General features: G+C 37.8%; 1 protein-coding gene across 2 annotated transcripts in view; it reads left to right on the top strand.

The window, feature by feature from the left end:
• The first annotated feature begins 1,318 nt into the window (after positions 1-1,318).
• Positions 1,319-11,809, top strand: part of LOC111160881 (Rho guanine nucleotide exchange factor 4) — a 130,193-nt gene continuing 119,702 nt past the window's right edge. For both annotated transcript variants that reach the window (XM_022524272.1, XM_022524273.1), the window contains exon 1: positions 1,319-1,594. In XM_022524272.1, the coding sequence (XP_022379980.1) occupies positions 1,319-1,594 (276 nt within the window). The remainder of the gene's footprint in view (positions 1,595-11,809) is intronic.

Genomic DNA, 11,809 nt, shown 5'->3' with positions numbered 1-11,809 from the left:
CATTCCTTTTGGGGGGAATTTGAGAGTTAGGAGAGTCTGAGGTGTTGTTCTTCCTTTTTTTGGAGTCATTCTATCTACCTATGAAACAACAGGAATTTATACGATGTAGAATAGTGAGTGGACATGGGGTTTAGAATCACAATACGAAGACACACAGAGCTGTGTGAACTCAGGCCATTGCTGAAGTTCTCTGAGACTCTATCTGTAAGATATAGATAATATACCAACTCTTTCTAACTCACAGTGGAGTTGGGGAAAGAAAACTAAATGAAAGCACTTTTTAAACTTAGAGGAATAAACAAACAAACAAACAAAGCAATATTTGGGAGCTAAAACAAAAACAAAACAAAACAAAACAGAATAAACAGTGATTTTAAACTTTGGGTGCATATTAGAATCACCTGGAGAGTTTTGAAAAGTCTGAGTTCCCAGGCTGTACCCCAAAACCATAAGCAACAATTATGCTCCCTTCTCTTCCTCCTCCTCTGCCTTCCTTTCTCTCCCCATGGAAGTGGGTGTATATATACATATACATATTTATATGTATATTATTTAAGGTAAACTCTTAAAATAGTTAAAAGAAATTTCACCTTTGTTTTGACCAAATAATATACACAAAGTTTTGAGGATGACATTCCAAAGGAGTATGTGAAAGAGGTGTCCTGCAGGGTGGGGTGGAGGTGGGAGTCATGAGACTTGAAGAACACCTGTGAATGAAAGAGCTTCATTTCTCAGTGCCTGTGGGTTGATCATAACAGAAAGGATGGCCATATCAGCACAAACCTGAAGTATTCTGTTAGGAGGGACAAACTTTATTTTGAATTTAGTTAGAGTGCCTGAGTAGATAACTAAACTGGGACAGAGTGGGGGCAGCATAGGTAGGTGAAGCTGTGTGTACGCTGAGTTAATGTCTGAGCCAAGAAATAAGTAGAAGTGCCTGAGTGTGTTTGTGTTCAAATTCTATTCTTAGGGGATATTTGTTTAAGCAAGAACATTTGCCCCAACTCTTTACCTTTAAAAAGTATTTCTAATAAGCATGCCAAGTTCAGTAATTACTTTCAAGACTTTCTTTGATCAAGGTGGAACACTTGATTTTTTAAAATAGTCTTAAAAGTATAGATTTTAGCAGAAACAAGATTTGTTTATTCCTAATCTTCACATTTTCCAAAATTACTGTGAACAAAGTATTTCACTGGAATCTGTATTTTGAGGATTAACCAAAAGATGGAGTAATACTGAAAAAAAAAAAAAAAAAACTAAACAGGAAAAGGACACTGTGCCCAGTTGATACGTTCTCCTCTCTGCTCTCCAGAACCACATGCAGTGGGAAGAACAACAAGGCAAGAAGCCCATTTGCTCCCACAGTCAGAAAGCTTTTCACATTGAGCCAGTTCAGAGGGCATGGACCCTCCCCTCTGTCTCTGCAGAGGATGTACCCAGGGAGATTCCTTTACAACCCAGGAGCATCATTCCTCAGCACCCAAGCATCAGTTTAGATGACCTATGGCTTGAGAAGACACAGAGAAGGAGGTTGAAGAAGCAGGTTCAGGAAAGGAAGATGCAAAAAGGGATAGCACATAAAGATGGAGTCCAAGTAAGCTTTTCACATGCCATGTGTCATCAGACTTGCCCTGGTATCCCCTCTTCCTCTGCAGCAGCTTGCACTTCCTGTGACTCTTTCCTGTGCTATAGTTTGTTACCCTTGGGCCCTCTGGATACAGCACAGTGATGCCGCTCTCCAGCCCCTCTGCCCTAGCACAGCCTGCAGGAGACACTTTTCATAGTGGCATGTCCCAGAGCTAAAGGTTGTGGATCCTTTTTCCTCTCTGCAGTATGTCTTGCCTGTGTCCTGCCCTTTGCAAGGTATTGGAGCAGAAATGAGGAAGGCAGGGCCAACCCTCAAGTCTGTCTGTAGTAATTACCATTTAGTAAGGACCTACTCTGTGCCAAGCACTGTGTTAATCACTGGTCAGTATTAGCTCTACTGCTAATAAAAGAGCATGACATTCTGATATATTCTTAATTAAGTTAATTAAAATATTAGATCAATAGAATGTTGTCCCTAGGGACATTCCAACACCATGATTTTTGCATGAAACTGTTAGCCTATTAAAAAATGGCTTAATAGTGCATACACCATATCTTTTACCTAATCGCAGACTCTGTTTCTTATTCTTTCCTTTATAAAATAGCAGTTTTATACACATCCCTGAGTCTCCCTCCTCCATGAATACCCACCCTTTTTTTTAATAAAATGAAATTCACATAACATAAAATTAACCATGTTAAAGTATACAATTCAGTGGCATTTAGTAGATTCACAAGGTTTTGCAAACATCACCTCTATGTAGTTCCAAGACATTTTCATCATCTCTAAAGGAAACTTCATACCCATTAAGCAGTCACTACCCATTTCACATCCCCAGACCCTATAAGCACCAATCTACTTTCTGTCCCTAAGGATTTACCTACTCAGATATTTCATGTAAGTGGAATCATATAATACACAACCTTTTGGGTCTGGCTTCTTTCACTTAGCATAATCTTTTTGAAATTCATCTATGTTATAGCATATATTAGTACATTCTTTTTTTAGGACTGAATAATATTCCATTGTACAGGTATGTTTGTTTTATTTCACTTATCCATTCATCCATTAATAGATATTTGGGTTGTCTCCCCTTTTGGCTATTGTAAATAGTGCTGTCAGGAACATTTGTGTACAAACTTTTGTTTGAGTACATGTTTCTATCCTTTTGGGTATATATCTAGAAGTGGAATATGGCATATGGCAATTCTATGATTAACTTTTTGAGGAATTTCCAAGCTGTTTTCTATACCATTCACACCATTTTACATTTTTACCAGCAGTGTTTGAGGGTTGCAAGTTCTCCACATCTTCATCAACAGTTGTTTTTTGTCTTGTATTATTTTGTTTAAGTTATACCACCTAGTGGATCTGAATGGTACTGCATTGTGGTTTGATTTGCATTTTCCTAATGACTAATGTTGAACATATCTTCATATGCTTGTTGGCCATTTGTATATCTTCTTTGGAAAAATTTCTATTCGACTTGTTTGCCCGTTTTGTAATTGGGTTGTTTGTCTTTTTGTTGTTGAGTTGTAAGGATTCTTTACATATGTGGATACCAGCCCCTTTTGAATAAATTATTTGCAGATATTTTCCCCCATCTGTAGGTTGACTTTCACTTTCTTAATAGTGTCTACTGATACACAAAAGTATTTAATTTTTTATAACCCAATCTATGTTTTCTTTTGTTCTTGTGAATTTAGTGTCATGTCTGAGAATCCATTCCCAAATCCAAGGTTATGTACATTTACTTCTATGCTTTTCTCTAAGAGTTTTTATAACTCTTGCTCTAACATTTAGGTTTTTTATTTATTTTGAACCAATTTTTGTGTTTTCGGTGAGGTTGAGGTCCAACTTCAGTTTTTTCCATGTGAATTTCTTGTTGTGTCAACAACATTCATTTGATGAAGAAACTATCCTTTCCCTCATTGAATGGTCTTGGTGCCCTTGTTAAAAAAAAAAAAACAATGACCTTAGAGATATATATATATATATTTATTTATTTATTTATTTCTGCGCTCTCAATTCTGTTCCATTGGTCTGCATATCTATGTTTATGCCAGTACCAGACTATTTTAAATACTGTAGTTTGTATTCAGTTTGGAAATTGGGATGTACGAGTTCTCTTTGCTACTCATGTATATAGCATGTAAGGCTGTTGAGATTTTGTTAAGATTACACTGAATCCATAGATCACTTTGGAGAGTACTGCCATCTTAACAATATTAAATCTTTGAATCCATAAACACAGTTTATTGTTCTGTTTTTTAGGAGTTCTTTAACTACTTTTAAATTTTAAAAAAAATTGTTTTCATTTTCACTAATTTATTAGAGAGAGAGATCATGCCTTCACAGAGAGGCAGGCAGAAAGAGGGGAAGAAGCAGGCTCCCTGAAGAGTAAAGAGCCTGATGCGGGGCTTGATCCCAGGACCCTGAGATCATGACCTGAGCCGAATGCAGAGGCTTAACCCACTGAGCCAGCCAGGCACTCCTTTTAACTGTTTTTAGCAATTTATTTTATAGTTTTCAATGTACAAGTCTTGCACATCATTGTTAAAATATTTCTTAAGTATTTTTTCAATTTTTTAATTGACATATAACTGACATACAACATTATATTAGTTTTAGATGAACAGCCTAGTGATTCAAGAGTTATATATAAAATGCTCACCACAATAAATGTATCACTACCTGTCATCATACAAGATTAGTCCAATATTATTAACTATATCCCCTGTGATGTATTTTTCATCCCCATGTCTTATTTATATTACACCTGGATGTCTGTAACTCTTAATCTCCTTCACTTATTTTGTCCACCATTCCACCTCCCCTCTGCAACCACCAGTTTGTTTTCTGTATTTATGGGTCTGCTTCTGCTTTTTGTTTGTTTGTATTCATTCATTTGTTTTGATTTTTAGATTCCACATATAAGTGAAATTATATGGATTTTTTCCTTCACTGTCTGATTTATTTCACTTAGCATTATACTTTCAAGGTCCATCCATATTGTCATGTCACAAATGGCAAGATTTTAGTCTTTTTATGGCTGAGTAATGTTCTGTTATAAATAAAGATATGGTATATATATCATATCTTTATACATTCATCTATTGATAGACACTTAGGTTGCTTCCATATCTCGGCTACTGTAAATAATACTACAATAGACTGGGGTGCATATATCTTTGAATTAGTGTTTTTGTTTTCTTTGGGTAATACCTAGTAGTGGAATTACTGGATTGTATGGTATTTCTATTTTTAGTTTTTTGAGGATTCTCCATAGTGTTTTCTGTAGTGCTTGCACCGACTTACATTCTCACTAATAGATCACAAGTGTTCCCTTTTTTCTACATCCTTGCCAATAATTTTTATTTGTTGTCTTTTTGATACTAGCCATTCTGACAAGGTGACAGATACCTCACTGTGGTTTTGATTTGCATTTCCCTGACAATGAGTGATGTTGAGCATCTTTCACGTGTCTTTTCAGTGCATCTTCTTTTGAAAAATGTCTATTCAGGTCCTCTACCTAGGGTAATATGGGCCTCATAAAATAAATTGGAAAGTATTCTCTCCTGATCTATAAATCTTGAAAATGTTGATAAAATTGGTTTTCTTTGCTCTGAAGTCTACTTTGATATTAACATATGCAATTCTTTTTTTTTATTTATGTTTACCTTTTACTTTCAAACTGTCATTAATTTGAAGTGAATTTCTTGTAAGCAACAATGTTGGATATTTTTGATCCATTATGCTTATCTCTGTCTTTTAATTGGTGTATTTTGATCATTGACATTTTAAATAATCATTGTGTTAGGCTTCCGTCTGTGATTTTATTACCAGTTTCCTGATTGTTTCTCCTGTTTTCCAGTATTCTTTTCTTCTTTTCTGTCAGTTACACAAATATTTTTTAGGATTCCATCATAATTTATTTGTAGTGTTTTTAAAAAGATTTATTTACTTATTTTAGAGGGAGAGAAAGAGCTTGCATGTGAGAGTTGGGGAAGGGGCAGAGGGAGAGTCTTAGGTAGGCTCCCCACTGAGTGTGGAACCTGACATGGGCTTGATCTTACCAGCCATGAGATCATAACCTGAGCCAAAACTAAGAGTCCCATTCTTAACTAACTGAGCCACCCAGGCGCCTCCTGTGCTATTTTTGAATATATGGTTCTGTATGGTTTTCTCAGTGTTTGCTAAAAGTATTGATGTATACATACATAACCAACCATTGTGTACTGTTATCAACATTTTATCACTTCCAATAAATCTTACGTCCATTGAGGTTCACTTACCCTCCCTACTTATAAAGTATTATTGTCTAAAATGTTTTCTCTATAAACATTGAGCACCATATCAAAGATTTTTAAATTTTGTTTTAGTCATCAAAAATGATTTGACATTCACAAGAAGTAAGATAGTCTATTATATTTACCCTAATTTTTACCTATGCCATTGTTCTTTCTTTATGAAAGTCCAGACTTTTTTTGTCATCATTTCCTTTCTCTTTAGAAAACTTCCTTTACCCACCCTTAAAGGGTAAGTTTGCCAACAATAAATCTTTCACTTTTCCTTCAGCTAAAAATGTCTTTATTTTCCCTTCATCCTGAAGGAAAAAAAATACAAGTTTGGGAGTTGACAGTTCTTTTCTTTCAGTACTAAAAATGTGTTGGGCCACTTCCTTCTGGCCTACATGGCTTCAGATGTCAAACCCATTGTCATTACAATTGGGGTAACCATATAAGTAATGAATCTTTGCTCTCTGGCGGCTTTCAAGTTTTTTTTATTTATTTATTTTTTTAGTTCTTTTCAGTTTTCAGAGGCTTAACTATGATATGTCTTAGAACTTATTTCTTTAGGTTTATCCTATTTGTGGTCCACTCAATGTCTTAGTTAGCTTGGGCTGCTACAACATAATACCACAGACTAAGTGGCTTAAAGAACAAACATTTATTACTCACAGTTCTGGAGGCTAGAGGTCCAAGACCAAAGTGGTGGCTGATTTAGGGTCTAATGGAAGCCTGGTCCCTGTTTTGAGATGGCTTCTTGCTATATCCTCACATAGCAGAAAGTAAGATCATCTCTCTTGTGTCTTTTCTCATTAGGGCACCAATCCCATTTATAAGGGCTACACCTTCTATTACCTTCAGATACCAAAACACTGGGGGTGAGGGCTTCAAAATGAATTGAGAGGGGACACAAACATTCAGTTCAATAGTACTAAGTGTTTTGAATTTGTAGTTTTATATATTTCACCAAATTTGGGAAGTGTTCAGCCATTATTTCTTTAAATATTGTTTCAATCCCATTTGTATTTCTTCTCCTTTAAAGACTCTGCTCTTCTGTTATTCACCCACAGATCTCTGGGACTCTATTTATTTTGTTTCTATTTTCTCTGTTGTTCAGAATGAGCAAATTCTATTGATCTACCTTCAGGTTCAATGACTTTATCCTCTGTCATCTCCACTCTACTACTGAGCCTATCAACTTTTTGTAACCTAGCAGGGTTTTTGTATCAGTATTGATTCCTGTCTGGTTCTTTGTACAACTTCTTTGTCTGTTATTGTGTTTTTGTTTTTGTTTTTTTTTTTGTTGTTTTTGTTTTTGTTTCAAGAAAATATGTAACTGACTATTCAAGTACTGTTATGATTGCTGTATTTACACTGTCAGATAATTCAGGATCTGATTCATCTCAGTGTTGATATGTTGCCTTTTCTCATTCATTTTGTGAGTTTCTTCTTTCTTTGTATAATGAGGGATTCTCTGTTGTATCATGAATATTATGTGATGAGACTCTGCATTGTATTTTACTTTCTTATTCTTATTCTTATTTTAACAGTCAGTCCCCCTGACAAAAGTTGGGCTCTCACTGCTTCATTGTAGTTGGGTAGGGTAGTTCATCTCACTCCTTAGGACTGCTTACAACTTCCTGGTAAAAGTGGGGCACCAACTCTACCACCTCATTGCTTCCAACATGTAAGTCGCCTCCCTGCTGGGCCCTGCCAACACACCGAGAGAGGAAACAAAGTAGAGTGCCAGTTGGTCCTGCCTCTCTTCAGTTCCCCTGCCTCATTGCTGCCCAGTGGGTCTGGAGGTTCATCTTTCCTACCTTTCTGACACAGGGACAGGTAGATATTAAAGTGGTGACAGGGGCAGGTAGATTTACATGATGTCATTCAGTCTCATTCATGCCAACTGTGGTAGACAATCACCCTGGCTGCACCCCACTGGCACTAAAGCAAAGGTGGTAAAAACCTACTGGTGCTGCACCCCACCTCACATTGTCCTCTTGTCTAGTTCTTGTTACATGAGGGTGAGGCTCAGCTCTCTGCTGGACCCACTGACACTACCCTGGCAAACAAATTGGATCACGACTGCTTGCTTCCACCAGGCAAGGGATGGAAGGTCAGCTCCCTGCTTGGCCTGCTAACACTACCTATTGGGGAAATTAGAGTGCCACCTGGAAAAGAATGGAAACTTCCCACTCATTTTCATAGACACCACTGAGAGTAGGGACAACTAGAGCATTTCCTACTTCTGCTGGGTGCATGTTGGGAATATAACTCCATGTTCAGCCCAGGGAAACCACCTGAGAAGGGAATTAGAGCATGCCATCTGCTTCTGTGAGATAGGAAAATGGGGTGAAAGATTAGCTCTCTGCTTGGTCCCACCTTCATTTCATGTTCTCTGTCCCTCTTGGTCCAAATAGGCAGTCATTTTGCTGTGATAATGTTCTCAAAAGCCTTTTGGGTCTCCCACATTTGTGATGGGGATTCACTCCATTAACCAAGAAGTTCTTCCAAAGATCTTTCATCTCTCTATTTTTGGCTTTTTCTGATATGACTAAGAAGATTGTGAGTCACATGCCTAGTGTCTTCAAAGATTGTTTTGTATAACTGAATACTCTTTCAATCTTTCGAGGCATTAGCAAAAGATGAGGTCTAGACACTCTCAGCTTTTTCTCTAGACCTACTTTTCTGAAACTGACCTCTTAATTTTAGTATTTTTGCCATCTGGATAAGCTAAGAATTTCCCAAATCATCAAGCCCCTGTTACTTATTTTTCAATAGTTCTTGCCTCAATTTCTCTCTTTCTTCTTGCATTTTATCATAAGCATCAAGAAGAAAACAGGCTATACTTTCAACACTTTGCTTAGACCTCCTCACCTAAATATCCAAGTTCATTATTTACCAGTTGTGTTTTCTTCATAACGACAGAACACACTTCTGCTACCACCAAATGACAAGATCCTCTTTCCTCCAGTATCAGGGAAAAAAAAAAATCCCTCATTTCCTTCTGAGCCCTCACTAAAGGAACATTCAATGTCCATTTTCTACTAACGGTCTATTCAAAACATCTTAGTTTTATCTAAGGCAATTTATGTTTCTTTATCAAGCTCTTCTCCCTCCTGAGCCCTTACTGCCAGGCATGACTTCAATATCCATGTTTCTACTAACAGTCTATTCAAGGCAATCTAGATTTTTTTCTATCATGCTTTTCCAAATTCTTCCAGCCTCTGCCTACTGCTCAATTACAAAGTCTCCATGTTTTTAGATGCTTGTTATAGTCACATTCTACTTCCAGGCACCAGAATCTCTACTTATTTCCTATTTCTGCTATAACAAATTACCATAGATCTAATGATTTAAAACAATACAAAACCATGACCTTACAATTCTATATGTCAGAAGTCTGACATGGCCCTCACTGAGCTAAAATCACTGCATCAGTAAAGCTGTGTTCCTTTCTTGAGGTGCTAAGGGAGAGTCCATTTCCTTGTCTTTTCCAGCTTCTGGAGGCTGCCCACATTCTTTGTCTTCTGACCACTTCTGCATCTTCAGAGTCACCGACATGGCATCTCTCTGACTATTCTTCTATAGTTCTCTCTCTCTCTGAAACTGACCTCAGCTGGGAAAGGTACTTTTAAGGACTCATGATCAGGTTAGGTCCACCTAGGTGATCTCTCTCTCTCATGATGATTAACCTTAATCACATCTGCAAAGTCAGTTTTCATGGTAAGATAACAGTCAGGGATTAAGATGTGTGTACTGGGTATATTATTCTACCTACAACAGCCACCCTTCTAATGTTTTAGCTAGGGGAAACAAGCTTTTCTTTGAGCTTTTCTTGTTTATGCCTGTTGTTGGTTCTGGGTTGGAGGTTTCTGCAGTGCCTTGTCTGGGTTACATGAGGGGCATAAGGAGACCCAGGTCACTCAGCACCCCGTTGTTTCTCAAATCCTGAGATCTCTAGATAGCCCACCTTCTTCTACCTTCCAATCTTTCTATGTTTGTTTGTTGTGTTGTATCTAAGGAATTTATTGGGAAGAGAAAGGGCCTTGAAAGAATAGGGCTATTATATCCTAGAAGAACCAGAAATCTGTAATTGTTTGGTTTTTAAGAACTAAGCAGGTTTGGGGGGGTTGAGTTATCATGTACCATATTTTACAGATGAAAAGGCCATTCACACATTCAATAATGTGCTAGAAGAACTCAGCATATAATCATATTTATGGGGAGACTTATTGCAACGAAAGGATATAGGACAGGATCAGTAAGGGAAAAAGATACAGGTGAGGTCTGGATAAGTGACCGATGAAGTCCTCCCATGCTTTCTCTCTTCTGTGAGGGTTCACATTGAGCTTGCTTCTTTCTCTAGCAGGAAAAAAAAAATTCAGTAACGTGTGCCTAATGCTTCTGTCCAAGTAAGTCCACTAGTCACTGAGTGCTTAATGTTTTTATTGGAGAAGGCTGGTCGCATGGCACCCCCTCTCGAATACATACCAAATTCCAGACTGTTAGAAGGAAACCAGGTGTTTGGCCTAAAGCACATTATACAATTGAGAACTATAAGTACTCATTTTAATTAGATGATAAATAAATATTGTACAGATGGCCCACGCACAGTAAACCCATCCTTATCAGTTATGGAATGGTTTGAGAGCCAAGCTTCCAGATGCCAGCTAAGAACAAATCCTGCACACAGGCCCCAGTAAAAATAACAGCTTCAGGGCTGGTCTGCTGTTTTCTCTTTTCTGCATATGAGTAATAAACTTACTTGAGATTTTATCAGATAATACATCAAGACAACAACATAAATAGAATAGCCAAACACTTTAGGATCTCACAAAATTCCACTCCAGGGAGTATGCAAACCTATAGCTTGGAATGGAAGGAAGAATGGGATAAGATTCAGAAATGGGGATAGTACATAACATAATGTCACTTTTTACAAAGTACTTGTACCATTTGACTATAACTCTCAAAGTGGGAAGTGAGATTATAGGAGATAAAAAATATTATTTTATATTTTGAAGTGAATATTTTTTTTTAAGATTTTTTTTTTATTGATTTATTTGACAGAGAGAGATCACAAGTAGGCAGAGAGGCAAACAGAGAGAGAGGGGGAAGCAGGCTCCCTGCTGAACAGAGAGCCCGATGTGGGGCTCGATCCCAGGACCCTGGGATCATGACCTGAGCCGAAAGCAAAGGCTTTAACCCACTGAGCCACCCAGGCGCCCCTGAAGTGAATATTTTTTTAAATTTTTTTATTAACATATAATAGATTATTAGCCCCAGGGGTACAGGTCTGTGAATTGCCAGGTTTACACACTTCACAGCACTCACCATAGCACATACCTTCCCCAAATTCCACAACCCAACCACCCTCTCCCTATCCCCCTCCCCCTGGCAGCCCTCAGTTTGTTTTGTGACCTTAAGAGTCTCTTATGGTTTGTCTCCCTCCCGATCCCATCTTGTTTCATTTATTCCTTTCCTACCCCCCGAGCCCCCCCACATTGCCTCTCAACTTCCTCATATCAGGGAGATCATATGAAAGTTGTCTTTCTCCGATTGACTTATTTCACTAAGCATAATACCCTCTAGTTCCATCCTCGTCATCGCAAATGGCATTTCTTTTGATGGCTGCATAGTATTCCATTGTATATATACACCATATCATCTTTATCCATTCATCTGTTGATGGACATCTGGGTTCTTTCCATAGTTTGGCTATTGTGGACATTGCCGCTATAAACATTTGGGTGCATGTGCCCCTTCGGATCACTACTTTTGTATCTTTAGGGTAAATACCCAGTAGTGCAATTGCTGGGTCATAGGGTATCTCTATTTTCAACTTTTTGAGGAACCTCCATGCTGTTTTCCAGAGTGGTTGCACCAGCTTGCATTCCCACCAACAGTGTAGGAGGGTTCCCCTTTCAAC

Source organism: Enhydra lutris, unplaced genomic scaffold (genome assembly GCF_002288905.1).
Source record: "Enhydra lutris kenyoni isolate GAN:26980312 unplaced genomic scaffold, ASM228890v2 scaffoldscaffold78, whole genome shotgun sequence".
NCBI classification, from domain to species: domain Eukaryota; kingdom Metazoa; phylum Chordata; class Mammalia; order Carnivora; family Mustelidae; genus Enhydra; species Enhydra lutris.
The sequence above is the reverse complement of the archived record's forward strand: the minus strand, read 5'-3'. Positions and strand labels throughout refer to the sequence as shown.